This window comes from Peromyscus leucopus, chromosome 6 (assembly GCF_004664715.2).
Source record: "Peromyscus leucopus breed LL Stock chromosome 6, UCI_PerLeu_2.1, whole genome shotgun sequence".
Lineage (NCBI taxonomy): Eukaryota > Metazoa > Chordata > Mammalia > Rodentia > Cricetidae > Peromyscus > Peromyscus leucopus.
This window is the reverse complement of record NC_051068.1, coordinates 84,083,945-84,104,854: the sequence shown is the minus strand read 5'-3', so window position 1 is coordinate 84,104,854 and position 20,910 is coordinate 84,083,945. Positions and strand designations below refer to the sequence as shown.

The following is a 20,910-nucleotide window of genomic DNA, read 5'->3' as shown; positions in this document are numbered from 1 at the left end:
GAGCACCAGATCTCATTACAGATGGTTGTGGGCCACCATGTGGGTGCTGAGAATTGAACTCAGGACCTCTGGAGGAGCAGACAGTGCTCTTAACTGTGAAGGCATCTCTCCAGCCCTAAATCTGTACCTTAAGGCAATGCTGCTTGGTAAAAGTTATGTTTAGATATTCAGCAGCATGACCAAGGCTATAAACCAGGGATGAAGACTAAAAGTGCCTGCAAGCAACTGTTGTGTACAGAATATGCAGCACAAGTTAAGAAAAAAAAAATACATGTGTTGTTTTCATTAAGGACTAATCCTAAATCAAGGCTTAATATAAAGTTAGCAAGAAAAATTTATGAAGTATCAAAGCATAATGCAGGCTTCTATGAGAACTACAAATATAAGCTTATACAACCCTTTGAGATCTAGTGTGTGCTGTGTAAGGAGAGTTAGCAACACTGTTTGGGAGCCTTGTAGGAGGAAGCTACTCACTGGAGGTGGGCTTTGATTTCTATAGTCTGACTCCACTTCTTGTCAACTCTCTGATTCCTGTCAAGGTGAGAGTAGGCGAGTGTCCAAGCATCCCTCTAGTAACTTTGGAACACACACTGCCATTCCTAGCCTCTGTGATGTACTGTATCCCCTCAAACTGCAAGCCAAAATAAACATTTCTTAAGTTGATTCTTGACATTATTTGGTCATAGAAACAAGGAAAGTATGGATATAGTGAATTCATGACCTTCCTCATTCTGGTAATGTCTTCTTTGTTTCCCACTCCTCCACAGGGCTCTGCAGAACCAAGTAAACTATTCAAGTACTATTCCACATGCAGATGACCTCTTCTGCAATTTGGTTATGCCCATCCACTGGAAAGGCAGATAAGGAAAAGAAAAAGGGTTTAAAATTTATGTTTATCTAAAAGAAGGAATCATATAAAAAGAGGTCAGAAGTCATAACTTAGATAGACTTCTAAGAAGTTTGTAGGAAAACCACCTTTTAGGCTAAATGTTCATTTTGAATGAGTAAAAAGTATGGCCTGTGTGAGAATCTCAGATAATCGGGCAATCTTGAGCTACAAATAGATAAAGTTGATAAACTAGGTGAAACTGCAAAGGTATTTAAACATTCAAGACAAAGTACCTTCTTACTAGTTTCAGTTCATGGGTCTGGACATATGTCAATGACCATTATGAGAAAAACCATGAAGCTTTACAAAATTTAACAAAAAACCACCTCTCAGCTGATGTGACAAATGACTTCCATACCGTTCTGAAGTACTTGGAATTGTCCTGATGTTGAAAACCTGAGCTCCCTTTAGTGTAAGCTTTTAGGGGAAAAATAAACTTCAAGTTATACTACACTGGTGCGAATCCTTTTTAGAACTACCTCTTCATCTTTCAGTTGTGTGTAATCCAGGATTCTAACAGTAGTAAAACTGTTTTCATTTCTCCCCCAAAGTAGTTTTTATTGTTTTCGGTTTGTTGTTGTTGTTGTTGTTGTTAAGATTTTTTAACAAGGGAGTAAAAACGTGTTTTCTTTACATTTTTATTACAGTGTTCTCTTCTTAGGTTGCGTCTATGTCCGGGAAGGTTACTTCACATGAAATGGTGAGGCAGAGTGAGTTTGTGACTTGGATTCATTGAAAGAGTGATGCAGCTGTATGTCTGTGTGTTTGTGTGTGGTCATCCTATATCATTATTTATAGTACAGTACACATTCTTCAAGAAAGTGACCAATGTATAGTTTAAAAACTACTGACAAAATGTGTTAATCCTTTCAAATGTTGGATTGAAATAGGAGCATTAGCAGAGTTAGGATTCCAGGCACACTGGAAGAGATCTGTTAGATACTATTCTTCAAATAGCATTACAGCCACACATGCTATGTATAAATTAAAGAGAGCATGGCTAATATAAAATCCAGTGAAAAGTATAAAATTTTACACATTAACATATCACTTACATTGTGATGGCTATTTTAACACGGATATAATTTTTAATTTGGCACAAAACCCGATAACTCGACACATTCACGAACCTCTTGGTCCTTATAACTTTGCTTAGCTCCAGAAAAAAAAAGGTGTCTGTTCATTGCATTAGCATATTAATTGACTATATTTCAAAGTTCAGAACGAGGATGTTTAATGTTATTTTGCTTCCATGCCCTTAAGTGACCAAAAATTGAAAGAAAAAAAGTGTATTCTCAATTACAATACTCACAGCTGTTGCCTGCTCTATTACCCCTCTGTCCGGCTGAATGTTCTGGCTCCTTGTATGGAAACTGTAGCGTCGTATCTAAGGTCCTGAACCCTTCTTTAAGAGAATGGTGCTTGTAGTACTCCACAAGTTCCTTTAAGAGAGCCGATTAAAGAGAGGTTTTGATACTTTTATTCTCATATAAACTCCTTAATCCATAATTATATAGAATACAAGGATGATCGTTTTAACATTTAACATTTCCAAATCTATGAAAGTATAAAGGAGAGCTCTGCCTGCTATCTGAATGGATCTGTCTCCCACCCAGGCAACTATCCAGTTTACTGGAGACATTTATCTACAATGGTTACCCTATATTGTTCTTCAGGCATGCAAAGTATCATGTTTATCTTCAGTCAGATGTGGTACTGAAAAGAAGCCATGCTAAACCTCAATCTCAGAGTAGCAATTATTGTTGTTATTAGTGAGAGACGTGTCTTTCTGAAGAAAAATGAAAAGAACAGCTGTTTGCCTAACTAGATAGCAATTTCTACTTCCCCCCATTTTCTTTCAACTTATCAGAAAAAAAAACTTAATACTACATGTACTTTTCTACAGTTAAGAGAAATGTTGATAAGCACTGGACACTGTTCGGTATCATGCCTGGGTTACGCTGATGAGGGGTCAATGTGCGTCTCAGCTTTCAGTGTCTCCCAGTACTGACAGACAGAAGGCAACAGGGGCTTCTTTCTAATTGTTGTGTAGAAATAATTTGTCTTAAACAGCTCAAGGCCTAATACAAACTTCTACCATATTTCAATTTAAATCTTAAAAAAAAATCTAGGCTTCAGATTCTACACAAATCTGAATCACTCTACTATGAACTGAAATAATAACAATTTCATAATGAAAATACTATCAGTAGCTGAATGTGGCAGATATAAAGTAGCTGATAAATAGTTGAAATGAAAATAAAAATGAATTACTTTAAATAAATTATTCAATGCTTCTGTTATAGCACCCTAAAAAAGGACTGGAGAAGCAATTCATTATTTGAAAAAATTATACTGTCAGTTGATCCAACACATCTAGTCCGTGGTTAAGTTCAAATTTCCTAAAAGAAATCAATCAGGCCAGTATCCACTCAAAACTTGAAAAAAAAAGAACCATCAATGATTTATTCTCATCTGTCTAAGTAAGATGTGCTGTGCACTGCATTGTGCTGGGAGTGCCAGGGGTCAGAAAAATGCTGAAGACGATTCCCTAGAAGGGAAAGTGAAGGGTTATAAGACTTAAAACACACACACACACACACACACACACACACACACACACACAAACTTCCTTCAGTGTGTTCAACTGGGAAACGAGGAGACTTCAAGATGGAGGTGGCTTGCTTTAAATCAGAGACCAGGTAAAAACCCCAATAGTTAGCAATGAGAAAGGGATCACTTCAGATGGGGATATCTGGGGCTGAGAACAGACATAAAGGTGGCAAAGTGAAAATAGCTGTCACGGTTGGGGACATGGGTCAGCAAATACAAGCACTTGTTATAGAAGCATGAAGGTGAAGACCTGATTTCAAATGGCAGCCATCCATGTAGAAAGCAGGTCATTGTCACACTTGTACCTGTAAATCCAGAACCATGGGATTGAGGAGACAGGAGGAACACTGGGACTCACTGCTGGCAACCTAGCTCCAGGGTCTGTTAGTGAAAAGGGTGGAGAGAAAGGGACTACAACATCTGCTATCTTCTTCTTGTATATGTGCACCTGTGCATAGAGCACAGACATTTTAACACACACACACACACACACACACACACACACACACACACACACACCACGGTTACATTAACAAATTGGAAGCAGTGATACATCTAAAATACTGGATAAAGCAGATGAAGATTCTTTTTTCTCACTTCCCATACCTGGAAAATGAGAGCCATAAAACATTTCACAAAGGTCACAGATCATTCCTGGGACATATGAGCAATCATCACAACTACCATTATTCCATGTAACAAGCCCTTATGTGTCTTCTTGCATCTTAACCTAAGAACCTCATGAGATGAGCTTCCAACCATGGATGCAAGAAACTTGGTAAAGTTAACCAACTTGTGTACAGTCCATATGTTAAGTTTCAAACCAGTGACAAATGGCTGAGGTGTCCATTAACATATCAAAGTGGACACTGGTCACCCAGTTCTCCCTGCATCCCTCAGTCTCCTTACCTGTTACAGGACCCTCCTGGCCTGCTACACCCCACCCCCCATCCTAAACCTCTCCAGACCAGGGGCTAGGCTGCCCTTCCCTATATAATCCAGCCATTTTGGTTACTTGCCCATTTTTGGTCTACCCTTCACCCTCCTGGCCTCTTGGTCTGACTCTCCATCTCCACTCTCCCTCTTCCTCACATAGCTCAGGCCTGTGTCCACTCTGAACTCTCCCAGATGTCTCTGCCTCTAGCCATGCTCTCCCTTTTATCTACAATAAACTTTACCCCCCACCATACCTAGGAGCAGTCATGTCCTTTTCTTTTTTATTTATTATCTTCATTTACTATATTACTTACATCTGTCTAGAGTGAGTCCTTTTAGCCGCATCGTTATTAATAAATAGCAAATGTAAGTACAGAAAAGGGAAGCAGATGAAAGTCATATTTGCTATGACGTACCAGCAATTCTGTTTTCTTTGCATACATTAATTCTATAACTTAAAAGTGTGTCTATGTGAGTGTATGTATGTATGTATGTGTATGTGTACATATGTATGTATGTGTGCACATATATATGTATGTACGTATGTATGTGTGTAAGTATGTATTATGTGTGTGTACATATGTATGTATGTACATATGTATGTATGTGTGTAAGTATGTATGTATTCTCCTTTGTATCCAGAGAATGGGAGTGCTTGATGAAACAAAGGGTGTAGAATTTGACTAACCATTAAAAACAAAGGGTAAAAGAAATAAAACACCAAATAGAATGTTGGATCTTGGAAATGGCTACCAATATGGCATTTGCATTATACTGATTTTTGACATGATTTGGCAAGCATAGCTCAGAAGTTAAAATGTGCTTAGTGAAATATAATCAGTCTCTTTTAGATAATGAAATAAAAGACTTAACGAAAACTATGTGTTTGCATATGGCATCATTGATAACAGTGATACCAAGGAGCTGTTCCTCTAGTCTTTACATTTCAATTAAGATGTGCTGTTTGCTTGACAATATAAATACAAATCTGAAATGAATCATGTAGTTCAACAGCTTTGAACTTCAATTTAACTTTATGAGAGAGAATATAAATTTTATAAATTTTGTTATAAATCATTATTAATTAAGATTAATGAGAAGTGGGCTATAAACTATTGAATTATTGAACAGAATAAAAGGATTTTGCAGTCATTTAATATTTTTACAGAAGAAAAAAGGAAAAAAAAGGGCTTGTCTAAGAACCTGGGTCAGGCAGTTTAGTAAACTGCAGACAGTCTTTAATACCTGGCCAAGCGTGGATGGTGTTTTAGTTACATTTTTACAGTCTTAGGCAGGAAAATCTTCCTAAGACGCTCCTGAGCAGAATTAAGGAGCACCACCGTGGATCTTTTCCAATTCCTGGCTTTCTGCTCTCTGTAGTTTAGTCTAATCCACCCCTGCTTTAGCTGTCATTGACCTTCAGGTACAACAAGCAAATAAGATGATTCTAAACAAAAGAAATCTCTAAGCTTCCCTTATCGCAGCCGACACAGTGGTGTCAACAATCCAACTCAGAAATAATGAGTGTGGACCAGCCATTCCAATTACCAAGGAAACAGGCTGTAGAGATGGCTTACAAGCAGCATTTGGATATAGCTTGTCTGGCATACATGAAAATCAGAACAAAATTAATGCCTTGTAATCTGGAATCTGAAAGTCATTTAGGATTGGAACTTAATGACGAAGAAAAACAAAGAGTTTGATTAACCAGGCTATTGAAACCCAAGGGAAGAAGCTCTGGTCCCAAGCACCAAATACACCCTTCTCTGTGAGACATCAGCTAATTTAAAATAAGCTTTCAAGTCTGCTTGTGTTTCATATCCTTTCTGATAAATATTTTATTCCACACTATACTGTGGTTCATATGCAGAAGAGCATAATGTAACATAGATATTGAGATACTGAATTACTCCTGGGGAATGGCTCAAATCCACACACCAATACTCACAGCAATGGGAACTATGCAATGTAATACAACACAATAAACTGTGTCTGCTACAGATTGTATAACCTTTTTTTTTTTTTAAAGACACTCTCTACATCTTAGAACCTCCTCCATCTTCTGAAAGAATCTGTTACCATCATATGAAATATTTCTTCTTGGCAAGTATCCACTTGGCATTTCCCAGCTTAGGTCTATAGCATACCTCTATCTTGAGTTCTCTAGCACACATGCATGTCCTATTTTGTAAGCTATTTCAGATCAGTTGAGTCATTTTATTTTGAAGTGTCTTAAAACTACCATGACTGAGTCTTTTAAGATTCAAAATAAGGTTACATGCCCTTCTTTGTGAGTTCTACCTTAAACATTGTGCCTTGCTCTATTAAATTGTTTTATGAGAATCCAAGTCTGTCTTTTGGAAAAGTAAAATATTTAATTTAAAAATATTTATAATACCTAAATATCACTGATTATCTGCTTATTGAATTTATTGAATACACAATTCCAAAAATTAAAAATAAAGATTCAAAATAAATTTATTCAACATATGAACACAAAGTAGTGCTAACTTCAACTAGCTCAGCAGCTTCTTCAGCAACTGGTAATTATTTGCTAAACCTGGAAAAAGGCCTTTGCTTATAAGAGGTTTTCTCTTTCTTGTCTTTCTTTATTTATTTATTCAAATATCCTTAAGCTGGTTTCTTTTCTTTTTAGTTTCTGTGGTTTTGCTGTTAATAATTCTCAATTACCTCTTTTGAACCATTATAGTCTGAGCTTTTCTGAAAAGATTTCCAGGTGTGGAAGAAAAGAAAGAGAAAGAAAAAGAAAGAAAGAAAGAAAGAAGGAAGGAAGGAAGGAAAGAAGGAAGGAAGGAAGGAAGGGAGAGAGAGAGAGAGAGAGAGAGAGAGAGAGAGAGAGAGAGAGAGAAAGAAAGAAAGAAAGAAAGAAAGAAAGAAAGAAAGAAAGAAAGAAAGAAAGAAAGAAAGAAAGAAAGAAAGAAAAGAGAAAACATAGGCATGTGTATGCATCCCTAACAGTGACATTTGTGAGTGATACACAGATTTTGTGACACTTATTTGAACTCTGGGACATGTATCTTTACTTCCCTTTCCAGGGGACCAGTGAATAAATTTTAATGGCCTCTGATACAAATTATTTAAAATGGAATGTCTATTCACTTTAGTATAATCATGGCTTTAGAAGATCTACAGCTCATGATGGTGCCACTAGCTTTTATCATCCCTAACATTCCCTGCTAAAGGACTTCCTTGGGCTGAACCAAGGCGACACAAAGCTGCACTGACTGACTCCTTCCAATGGCCATTCCTTTCATCCTTCTTATGTGTCTTCTCTGATGAGAGTTCCCTTTGCTACTTTCAATGTCTGGAGGGCTAGCAGTTATCATTGGCCCTGCAGCATTTTTTTAAGTGTCATATAAACTGTAACACTGTGAAGAAGCCTCATTATCACCTAAAGAAGTTCTGCAGGCATGTCTTGCAGAGATGTGGAGTGCCCGTGCACGCTTTCATCATGCCGGAGCTGTGCCTGTCATTCATCATCTGTACACCCACTTGCTACATCCTTTCTAGGTTTTTATTATATAAAGAACCTCCTCTGGTCAAGCTCACTCTCTGCTCTCTCTCACAGCCTGATGGGTGCAAGACATGTAAGTTACTTCCAGCAGTGAGGATGCCTGGATCTTGGTTACCAATTTGACAAGAGTTTCCATTTTTTCAAGACATGTCCATGCTGCCTGTCCTTTGCTTTTAAATTTCAAATGTGCCATTTATGTCTACAGATTTCTTCCTATTTCTTGTTCTCTCAGCTCAAGATGTTTTGATTTCTTTAAGGCACTGATCTCTATCTTGAAATGGTTTTGAGATAAGGCATTCAAGCTGGCTGAGCTTGTAAGCCTTCTTATACTCAATTTTAATTCATTTGTATTCCTAAGTGATTTCTGTTATTTTACAGAAAGATAAAGTATATATCATTTGACTGATAGCTACATCAATGAATCTTCCCTCTCAAACTAATCAAAGATCTTAGAAGCTACAAATGTATCTTGTGTCATATATCTAAATTCTATATTAGTTTAAGAAACTACCTAAGTGGGAAAAAAATAGATTTGTAGCCTCTTCTAAGAAAATAAAATTTCTTCACTGTTAATAGTGTGTTTATAATATGTATGTATGGTCTGTATGGCATACACACACCATACTTATTAATAAAATTATTTTATTATTTTATTAATAAATTATTATTGAGATTTTTATAAATTGACAGAATTAATAAATGCATTCTAATCAAAATAAATTTCTCTGCGATATCAACTGTTGTATGCAGCAAAAATATAAAATAACTAATGCTTGTCTAATGTAATGAATGAGAACTATCATTACACAGACAATTTATAGTAGCAGAAAATATAAACAAATTTTAAATTGACTTTATATTAAATTTTGTATGAGATACACCTAAATGTAGGAGGTATTTTATTAATAAACACTTTTCTGTCCCATGATTTATAATGACACAAAATAGCTTAGTGAAGAGACAGAGGACAAAAGAAGAGGATCACATAGTAAAGATGTCATTTGCCATTGAGACAACACACTCAAACACCCATACAAGCAACTGAAAGTTATAATTGAGTTGGCCATTGCTTTAAGAATCATGAGTAGTATAGACTCTAAAATATTATCTTAAACTTACAAACCTCATTTATAATGAGCAATAGCATTTGAGCAATGTAAAACTTCATTGGAATTCTTCAACCTGGAAAATTAGGATTTTGCTAAAGCCTACACTATTATTCTCCTTAAATAATTTTCAATGGGTAACATTGTTAAGAAATTATAGAGTTAAACTAACTTAACAGTAGAAAATGAGAACTATAGATTGAAAAGAAATAATCAATATTTACCATTAAGCTTTTAAATTTTCTATTTTCTGCAATGTGAAAAAAGCCATCTCTTGTTAAAATCTTGATGTGTTTTGCTTCATTATTGTACCTGTGGGCAATGAATAACTTATGAATATAAATGTGTTTTTAATCAGTAGAAATCAATAATTACCAGAGGGCATGCCCCAATAACATTATAGGAATTAATTCTGAAGACAAAATATATACTTATGCCAATACAATGGTGACAGCTAATTAACAAAATGTATTTACCAGGTGGGTTGAAGATATAACCAATATCGAAGTGAAAGAAGATTTGGATGTGACTAATCATTGTGCTTAATTTACTTAGTAAGTTCAGTTTGAGAGTACAAAAAAGGACAAAATCTAGCAATTTGCATTCTTAGAATTTACTAGAAATACACACATATCAAATAAACAAAATATAATGTTATGAAAGAAATCCATTATGCCAATTAACAGCCTATAACACCCATTACTGTTTTCCTTACAGATATTTTCCAGTATTAATGAACTGTCTGGATAATTGCATTATTTCTGCTGTAATTAGAACCTTGGTTTTCAACTTCAGCGTTAGAGGTGTCACATGACCTCCACAGTTATGAACACAGGAAATCTATTTCTACAAAATCACTTGGCCTACTTACTTAATGCTAATTGCATATTCTCCGGACTCCTTGGTCCTGAGCCTCACAAGGTAAGTGCTATTCACCCTGTTAATGAGTTCAGTTTCTGCCTGCAATCTTTCCATTGGTCCAGCATACCTGGCAAAACACAGGAAGACAAAAAGATTGGATAAATGTATCTGAAAAGAGAGGCTAAATATAATTATCTGTCATGGTTTTACTTGTATGCTAATTACACTGCTTTAAATAATAATTCAGAAAGTCTCTTTAATATGTCTAAACACAAATGTGGTACAATGTTACATTAGCAAAATAAACAGTGCCTAAAGACCCAGTGAGCACCAGTAAATATCCAATAAACACAAGGGACAAAGACAAAGAGAAGACTCAGAAGATACTAGACCAGAAAGACTGTTTAGGACAGCTGTGGCAAGTTTAGGAACACATAGGGAGAAGACTATGGGAGGCATGGCCCTGCAGAAGACACAGACAGACAGACAGATACACACACACACACACACACACACACACACACACACACAACTTCACCTTTCCTATGTATATTTTCAAATATCTTTTGAGGATCTTTTTTAAAAGACTCTGGTATAATTTAAACTATTTTAAAATAATTACTATTTAGATGTGAGATTAATTATCTTAGTTCATAAATTTTGACCATGCCTTAAGCACAGTCGAATTCCATCAAAACAATAACCATTATAGTAAAATAACTAAACTCTGGGTGAAATTATTCTTGTATGACTCTTTGTATCAAATGTAAGCATACCACATAGGGGCAAGTAATATCAAAGATGGAGAACAATTGAAATTAAAAGGGAACTACCTTTGAATTGGCTCTTTTCAAGCTATTCATGAGTTAATATTCCAGAAAACTGACTCACATATCGAATCATAAACTCAGCATAAACTTCAGCCTTTAATCTACACCATTTATTTAATATGTACACAGAAGACATTTAAGGAAAGTTTGTGGAGACAGGTGCAGGCAATCTTGCACCAATTATAAAGGGGAGTTAATGGCATTTTGTAGCAATGGCACCTTTTTTTAAAAGGCAGTTATGATAACCTATGACCTATTAAGATCTAGTAGAGTCTGCTTCATGTTTACCTCATCAGCCGTATTTCTTCCAACCTCTGCATCTCTACTCTCCAGCCTTCTATATCTAGAGATTGTCAGTTTCCTTCTGTCTGTAAGGTCCCTCATAGACCATGCTCTTGCATGGACACACACTTCTATCAACACAATTGATCTTGTCATCCAGGTTTAGAGAGTCATCCTGTCTGTCCATCTAAAGAACTGTCCTGCATATGTAACCCTCACTCTAGCATTCTGATTACAGTATCCCTATTGTCCTGGCCATCACCACAAATATATATGTTATATATGGGTGTGTGTGTGTATGTATATATACATATATATGTACTCAAAAGTTGTGTTAATATAATTAAAATATAGTTTAAAAATTGTAGTCTACACTACAATGAAAAGCAGTAGTCCATCATATGAGCTTTCTACTCCAAGTCCTGGGTCAAATATTTAACCTGTTTTTTCCTTATTTCTACATAGATATTTTAAACAATTATGTTTTTATTAAAATTCATTAGCTTACAACTCTGAGCATAAGGAAGGGAAGTCACTTTTCTTCAGACATACTCTGTGACAGATTATTGTGAAGCCAAGTCATCATCAGGCCCACTTTGAGCAGGGTAGTAGTTAAAAATATTTAACTTGTAAAAAGGTAAATACAAACTTTTTTTCTGCTTAGGCTGTTTTCTTTCCAAACTATCTACATAAACTCCCTAACAATACATTTTCAATGTTATATACTCTACTTGCAAAGTTCTCACTCTTAATCCAATGGCTTCTGAGTCCCCAACTCACTTAAACTAATTGATTCTTCCTGTCCACTATGCCTGCTGCCCCCTTCCTGGATTCTGCATTTTTCTTTGCCTTGGAGTAAAAATTCATCATTAAGTTTCCTATGAATAGAGTATAGGATGCAATACTTTGAAGCCCAACACTTATGAAATACTTCATTTTACCCAACACTTAATTTGTACTTTGGTTGGGGTAGAATTCCAAGTGAGAAATTATTTTACCTCTTAAATATTAAATGACATTACATTGGTATCTTTTAACTTCCAGTTGATTTCATTCTAATTTCTGACTCATTGGAAGTGACCTGATATTTTTTCTCTTGGAAAATTTTGGATTCTGTATTTTCTATACTAAAAAATAATTTAATGATAAAGTACTTTCTTATGGATTCAGCAGCATCTCCAAATTGTATACATGGCATTTAACTCTGGAAAATTTTGTATTATTTCTTTAGTAATTGATGCCCTTAGGCATTTATTTTTCTTTAGGAAGTTCTTATAAGTTGAATACTAACAAGAATTCATATCAACTATTTAATTTTAAAACATTTCTCCCATCTTATCTCTTTCTTTCGTATTTTTGAAATTTTTTTCAACATTTTCCCAAGCTCCTATACTTCTTAATTGATGAAAGCATTTCCATTTTACCTATAATGGGATGTCTTACACAGCCTTGATGCAGGGAGAGGGGCTTGGACCTGCCTCAACTGAATGTACCAGGCTCTGCTGAGGCCTTACCTTTTTGGAGGAGTTAAGGGGTAGGGGAGGCTGAGGGGGTGGAAGGAGGGAAGAGAGGGGCATCTGTGATTGGTATGTAAAGTGAATAAAAAATTTCTTAATAAAAATAGGGAGAAAAGCATTCCCATTTTCATATCATTCCTCTTACAAAACATTTGTTATGTACTTACTTCAAAGTTTTCCTCAAATGTCTGGTTTCACTTTTTTGTTTGTTCATATATAAGGAAGCTGAATCCAGGAACGAGGGAGGGTCGGTCCTATGTGTGCAGGTCCAAAAGTACACCACTGTGCAGAAGTCTGCTAATTTGGCAAAAATCTGATAATTGGGCTGGGAGATATCCAAATGTTAGGGGTTTGGATTTTTACTGAGTATATTCAGTTTCTTTAGAGTTCTTTAAACTCATTTCTGCATTCAAGGAAAGGGTACAGTGTGAGAGGAACTGCTCCATGCCAGATCTAAGCTATGTGAAGGAAACAGGGTTTCTCACCTTTGATATAAAGACTTTCTTTAATCTAAGTGGTTTTCAGAGTGCCATCTCCCCAGTCTCTGTTAGGCCTGGCCTTTCCAAGTCAGAGCCCTGTGTGGTTCTGTTTTCCCATGTAATACACCTAACAACATTGTCTCTTGGCAGTGAAAAAATGCAGGTTATTTGACACTGGGAAAAAACCATAGGGGCCTTGGCATCTACCACATTCAGACTTCAAGAAGCTCCCCTATCTTCAACTTCAGACCACATCCCAGCATTTCATACATTTCATGCATAAAACATGAGCTATTGAAAGTCTTGTTGATTTTATTTTATTTCATGGTCTATAGACACAATATTTACTTGACAGGATAAACCTACTTTAAAGATCAAAATAAATAACAGATAATATAAACAGATGCTGTTGAGTCTCATATTCCTAAAATTCAAAGTTACTTGAGTAGTTTATAATTGTTCCCAAGTTGAAGACATTTTACATGAAACCATCTACTTGAATGAACTGTCTAGACTGCTCAAGGGAAGAAAATGTAATTTAGAATTTTTACTCTGAAATGTCTTTGTTAATTCCTATATTTAAGGTGTTTCCTTTGTCTTGGTGTCTTGATGTTATTCTAACTGGTTATATTTTCAACAGAATTTTACATACTAGCAAGAGTACACTTTAAAAAGAAGAACTTTGTATAAACCTGCCCACTCTCTTGTGTCTCAACAGTTCTCAGATACCTGCCTGGCTTATTTAATAAAATCCATGTGGTTGGAAACATTAGTATTTATCTCTAAAATTATTAACCTTTTAACTATAAAATCTAGCTGTATGGAAGAAAACTTCACTTCTGTCATTAATATGGTTTTAAATCCCAGAGAAACAAAAATTTGGAAATTGTTGTCAGAGATGTTCAAATGTATCAAAGACTGCCAATTTGATCCAATTTCTTTGGCAAGCTCAGGGCTAAAGCCAAGAAGAGTGCAGCAGAGACTGTGGATAATGACAAGGAGGCAAATGTCAGTGCTGTGAGCCAGTGAGAGGCTTGGGGATAATTCCATACACTTTCTACAAATTGATATATATATATCATACATATTAGATACTTAGGTGCTACCCACATTTGCAAACTGAGCTAGTGCTATAGAGCCTCAAGATACTACATTCATATATACATTCGAATGACATCATATCTGGGAGCACAGACAAATATCAGGGAAAAGAGGTTCATTCATTTTCAGAAAAGTCAAACACAAATCCAGGGAAACACATACAACCCAGCAAAATGTTCAGGTTTTGTATTTGAGGGGCACGATGGCAATGCACAAGGGCACCACTTAGAGTCTTGGGGCTACAGCAAACTGGTGCCACAGCCTTCACCGTTTTCTCCCTCAGTAAAAACAATGACAGTAGATCTCTGCATCTGCTTCCACCGGTCACTGGATGAGAGTTCTATCATGACAGAGTAGGTCAGCTCGGGCTTTCTCTCGACCATTGCCAGTAGTCTATTGTGGAGGTATCTTTGTGGATTTCTGGAGACCTCTCTAGCATTCTGCTTCTTCCTATTCCCATGGGGTCTTCATTTATCATGGTATCTCTTTCTTTGTTCTCCTACTCTGTTCCTGATCCAGCTGGGACCTCCCACTCCCCTAAGCTCTCTTTCCCTCCACCCCTGACCCTTGCCCTCCATTACCCCCAGGTGGAGCTCCAGGAGTTGAGCAAGAGATATTGAGACCATGATTGGAAAAAGCACAGGGACAAACAGCCAAACTAATGGAAACACATGAACTGTGAACCAATAGCTGAGGAGCCCCCATGGATCTGGACCAGGCCCTCTGGATAAGTGAGACAGTTGATTAGCTTGAACTGTTTGGGAGGCCTCCAGGCAGTGGGACCAGGACCTGTCCTCAGTGCATGAGCTGGCTGTTTGAAACCTGGGGCTTATACAGGGACACTTGGCTCAGCCAGGGAGGAGGGGACTGGACCTGCCTGGACTGAATCTACCAGGTTGAACTCAATCCCCAGGGGAGTCTTTGCCCTGGAGGAGATGGGAATGGGGGGGTGGGATGGGGGGAAAGTGGCGGGGGGATGGGGGAGAACAAGGGAATCCGTGGTTGATATGTAAAATTAAATTAATTATAAAATAAAAATACAAAAAAAACCAATGACTAATATCTTCCATATAGGAATTTGGGGAAAAGTTTTGTTACAGGACAAACAGAAATGAGAAATGGTATACAACCTCACATTTAATGTGAAATAAAATACTTAAAGTAGTAAGTGCATATAAAATACTCAGCATATATTACTTATTATGACATAATGAAGTCTTAACTATTCTGCTTCCTGTGTGTAGTTTTAAAATTGAAAATATCTAAAAAAAAAAAAATAACAACTACTGTCCATTGCCATCTTTGATTCTGCTACTTATACTACCATCATCTCAGTGGTAAACATGCTCGCTCCATCTAGACCTGTTATGTGGCTGTTTTCTCCTAGTTGAAACATTCCCTCCAGGAGAGAAGGGGGGCACAGGAGAGAGAGGGGGGCTCAGGAGGAGAGGGGCTCAGGAGGGAGAGGGGGGCTCAGGAGAGAGAGGGGGCTCAGGAGAGAGAGGGGGGCTCAGGAGAGAGAGGGGGCTCAGGAGAGAGAGGGGGCTCAGGACCAAGAGGGGGGCTCAGGAGAGAGAGAGGGGGGCTCAGGAGGGAGAGGGGGGCTCAGGAGGGAGAGGGGGGCTCAGGACCGAGAGAGGGGGCTCAGGAGAGAGAGGGGGGCTCAGGACCGAGAGGGGGGCTCAGGAGAGAGGGGGCTCAGGAGGAGAGGGGCTCAGGAGAGAGGGGGCTCAGGAGAGAGGGGCTCAGAGAGAGGGGGCTCAGGACCGAGAGGGGGCTCAGGACGAGAGGGGGGCTCAGGAGGAGAGGGGGGCTCAGGACCGAGAGGGGGGCTCAGGACCGAGAGGGGGGCTCAGGAGGGAGAGGGGGGCTCAGGAGAGAGAGGGGGGCTCAGGAGGGAGAGGGGGGCTCAGGAGGCTCAGGAGGTAAACTAAAGGTCACACTTCTGGGAGAACAGAACCTTGGAATTATCTCAAGGGCCCCATTCTACCAGTCAAGGAAGGAGTGAACAGCTGCTAGAGGAGGGAGACTGGAGAGCTGGCAGGGGAGAAATTATTAGACTGTTCAGCTAGTCCCAGGGGTGTCACTTTCCTAAGTGGTCACCTGCGTTAAGGTGGGACTGTCACTGATGAGGTTGCTTTAAGTCAACCCTGTTCCTTGTGAACTCTGTTTGAAATGCCAGTGAAAACTCACTAGGTCACGGAGACGGACACCTGTCCAATCATTACTTTGACCTGTTATGGCCTCCCTTTCTGTGATGAGTAGACGTGTGTGTACATCTTCCCAGATAAAGACTGTCACACAAGACCCAAATCAGACATGGATATATTTTATTTCCCTATTCTGCACTGGCAACTACAATTTTAGTTACTATCTTTTAAAGGTAATTCTTAGTTTTAGATAGTATAATCACTTTTTTCTTCTCTGCTTCACGAGATTTATCTTTCCAAAATAGGAGATACATCAGGATACATCCCGTTTCTTTCTGTGGCTGTTACAGACATTTATGGTCACGTACACTGACACACACACAGACAGACACCACAATCCAATCATGATAGAGAATGGCCAGCAATATGCAAATTCATTATGATGTTTTGTTACATGTGAAAACACCTTTAGCAAGGACAAATGGAAATGGAACATGGTTTACAACCACACATTTAAGGTGTCCTCGAGCTAGGAGTATGGTATTTCAACTTAGCAACATAAACATTTTTAATACTTACCAGGGTTGGCAAGAATAATCTACTGGTTTAGGTACCTAGGACATAAAAAGGCAAAAATAGATTAAGTTTACTTAAGGGTAGCTTTCAGAAATCAATCATTAACTCAGCTCAGCTGACTCAGCTCTATAAAACCCTTAAGTAGCACAGTCCTGGAACTATCCGCTAGTGACTTTACACAGAATGAATCACAGTGTATGTCAGATAAGTAGAAAATAATTCATTTTGCTTTATTTCATTCTTTCATGCATTTTTCTACTATACCTTCCAGGGAAGAGATAGAAGAAAAATATGAACTAGAAACTTTCAATATTTACCACAAGACAGTTTAATCCAACATAGAAAACTAAAATGAAAAGGTTATTAAAGAAACCAAATAGCACTTCCCTTCCCCAAGACAAAAAAGAGAAGAAAAGAAAAGAAAAAAAAAGACATGTACCATAAACAGTACACACTGGATGTAGATCCTATTTTCCACAAATTCTAAACTCTGTTTTTAAAAGCTTCCAGCAGAGAAACATTTTATTCATCACATCGTGGAAAATATCCACACTTTCTTTTTTTCATATAGAGACTTGCACAAGTACAATTATTACGTTTTATGTGCAAATAAAGAAAGCATCTTCTAGCTGATGGTAGTAACTAGGAAATGAAGAAAGCCGAAGAATACGCACCAGTAGTCAAAAAACACCCAATACGTCAACACGCCACAGAAGAAGTGGCTATTTACAAACTATTGAGGAAAAAGTAGAATATAGATAGTCTATTTTGAGTTTTAAAAACCTTCATGAATCAGCCAAGTCTTTGACAGACACAATCCATGAATTTCCTGGGTCTTTTACTTTGCAGGTTTGGGGAAAAGTGGGTAAGAACTCCCACATATTCTCCCTGGGTTCTCTCCTTTGGCTGGAAAAGGATGGATATCCAAGAACTGAAGAGTGACATATAATTTCACAATAGACAAACAACTCAGGCTATTCCATCCCAAAACTGCCTAGCGGAGCCTTTTCTTTTTCCATGGGCATGTTCTGTGGCTGTAATAAAACATTAACCAAAGGCAACTAAGGGGAGGAATACATATTTAACTTGTATTTCCAGATCATAATCCATCCTTTTGGAAAGAAGAAGGAGAAGCACAAGGCAGAAGCTTGAGGTGAAACCAAGGCTAGCTTGATAGCTTGCTGTCTGACTCATACTTAACTAGCTTTTATTCAGCCCAGGCACACCTGCCTAGGGATGGTGCTGCCCATGGAGGGCCAGGCCCTCTTACACACTTCTCAATCAAGACAATCTCACACACATGACAACAGGCCAATCTTACATGAGCAATTTCTTATTGAGGTTCTCTCTTCTAAGATTACTAGAGTAGTTGACAATTAAAAACTAACTAATAATACAACCATCTTCTCATCTCCGATCCCATCTCACATACTCCTCCTAATTTCTCTTTAGTATACTTTGGGGCTTTGTTTTAACAGACACATCATTGTGCCACACTTAAGGCTGTAGATACCTTTTCATCCTTTAAGTATATAGTTCCTTCAAGTATATAGTCCTCTAATGCCATCTTCAGCCTTCATCATAGATGTCTTACATTGTTAAATTTATGCTATGGACAAGTCAGGCTTTTAAATAACTTATTGGGAATATGTGTATGCATGATAGATCCTTCCTAACCAGAAGTGTGGTTTGTAAAATTAGATGGAGCACTTGGATACACTTTCTCTGTATTTGTTGTTATAGAAATATGAAGCAGGGATTAAATTTCTAAATTGACAGTGATTTTCTTGCAAAAAATTTGAACATACTAATTTTTATTATTTCAGGTATTGAAGTTTCATGTTCTAGAATCTCTATCCAGTTCTTTAGTAACAGTTTCAAGTTCTAAGCTGAGGTTTATAAATCTACTCATTCATTAGGGACATATTTTCCTTTGCGTTTTGAATATATAGCTGATTTCTGAGTGTGATTTATGTTCCCCTGCTTCTTTATACATTGATGTTGTAAATGATATGCTATTTACATATCATATTTGCATATTTCAAGCTGCAATTGTGGCTTCTTATTTTCCCACATAGTATGTCTCTTGTCTCAAAGCAGGAAGTTAACTTGGCTAAATTATAACTTATAGGATTGTCTCCTATGATAAGCAGTTGATGCTTTCTCATTTAACTTCTTTTAGCCCAAGCTGAGGGATTTACTGGCCTTACTACCCAATCAGAGATTTTGAGTTTATACACAGAACTTGAGGTTTCTCCCTTCCATAACTCCATCCTTTGTAATGTTTTCTTCCACAAGTGCTGTGGTACTTCAAAGTCCATACTCCAATTCTTTAAGGCAGAGAACTGTATGGTTTCTATCTGAAGTTTAGCCATACAGAATGCCATAACCCCATGACTGTATTCGAACCAGGAAACTCAACAGCACTCCTGTTTCCACGTGTCAACCTTTTGCCAATTAGTAGCCTCAGACAGGTTTTCATGACTGTTTAGTATTTCATGTTTTTTTCATTAAATATGTTACCTGAGAACTAGCAAAAGGAAAGCTAGTCTCTGACCATCAGTAGAAAGAAGCTTGTAGCTTTGGTTGCCACTGCTGTTAGTGTGGAATCCAATTGTCAATGCTTTTCACAGGCATTTGTATTTTCTCTCAGGTTGAACTTAATGTCATCTCTAATATCCTGAAGCTTCACTAAAATATATCTAGCTGTTGACGAATTTAAATTACCCATCTTTATTTTTAAAATTAGTTTTATCATAAATTCTGGAAAGTTCTTGGCCATAACTTATTTGAATATTGCTTTTCTACAATTATCTTTAATCTCTTCTATTTGGTACATTTGAATCTTATTTCATTCTCCCTTACAGTTTCCATTGCCTAATCTCTCTGGACTGATTTTAGAAACTTCTTCAGATTTCTCTTCCAATTTTCTACTCAACCATGTCTGATAGGCCATCGAATGCACCCATTAAGGCCTTCCCTTCAATTATTAGATCTGAGTCTTTTATAGAGAAGCCCAGACAATCATAAAACGTTGTAATCTCCTCATATCTACTTTTTAGTTTTTAGTTACATTGAGTATAGACTTTTTCATTTAATTATCTTGTCCTGTATCTACTTCATGAAACTAACTCTATATTTTGTGTCTGCTAACCTTAGCCTATGGTGGTCTGTTTCCTCATTGAAAGGATGATTCCAACTGTTGAATTTCTATTCTCTGGAACTTTATCTGCAACAACCCATTGAAGGCTGTCTGTGAAGAGGCTAAAACCAGACAGACAATGTATTTTTTACTTGAAGAACAACTGATGCCGGGTCATTTTAAATTACGTTTCTTGCTAAAGATAATTCAGATCACAGGGCTGGTATGAATTCCAGCCCTACATATGGATGACTTTTACATTAAGTTTAGAAATCACTAAGGGAGCACTCTCTCATGCTCGCCATCCCCCGCACCTACCTCTCTTTTCCTTTATCTAACCCAGAGCCAAGACCAACAGAATTCTCTCTTCTGTTGGGTGGAGTGTTACTGGAACATGCCCTGACAACTGCCAGATTCACATTTATCCAACTTTGTACCATGTTGTAGCCCAGCCTTTGTCTCCAAACACTCTATTGTCATAAATTAACTGCTTTATCTATGTCTCCCACCCTGGAGGGTGCCACTAGAATGTCTCAAAACTTTTGAAGACACAGGAATAATACACTTAGAAAAATAAATTTTCAGCTCAGAATAGAATTCACAGCACTACTCACAGCCCCTTGATAAGCAACATATACAAAGGGATGCAGTTTTCAAGCTCATGCAGTTTTCAAGCTCTTTAATCTGTCTACTTCCTTTCATTCAGCTTGTCCTATAGCTAAAAAATAAGTATATAATGTCATGACATAAGTAGTTTGCTTTAGTAGCTATCTATTAACTTTAAGCTATAGGAGCATTCATATTTATCTGGCTGTTTTCTTCCTGGCTATGTATTGCTGTGTATCTCTAGTATCTTAAAATATCTGAGTATGGTTTTCCTTCTAGGGAGTTAC

The 20,910-nt window shown here is 37.4% G+C and overlaps 1 protein-coding gene across 5 annotated transcripts in view; it reads right to left on the bottom strand.

Moving 5' to 3' along the window:
• Vav3 (vav guanine nucleotide exchange factor 3) overlaps positions 1-20,910 on the bottom strand; it is a 336,414-nt gene that overhangs the window by 20,156 nt on the left and 295,348 nt on the right. For 3 of the 5 annotated variants that reach the window (XR_005091832.1, XM_028879322.2, XM_028879323.2), the window contains 4 exons: positions 16,879-16,913; positions 9,951-10,067; positions 9,304-9,391; positions 2,202-2,331 (listed from right to left, as the gene is read on the bottom strand). Coding sequence is in view for 4 of the 5 variants with exons in the window: in XM_028879322.2 (XP_028735155.1) it covers positions 2,202-2,331; positions 9,304-9,391; positions 9,951-10,067; positions 16,879-16,913 (370 nt within the window). In the remaining variant the exon portion in view is untranslated. Of the gene's footprint in view, positions 1-2,197; positions 2,332-9,303; positions 9,392-9,950; positions 10,068-16,878; positions 16,914-20,910 lie in introns of all 5 variants that reach the window. The other 2 variants (XM_037207020.1, XM_037207019.1) reach the window with 2 other exon arrangements.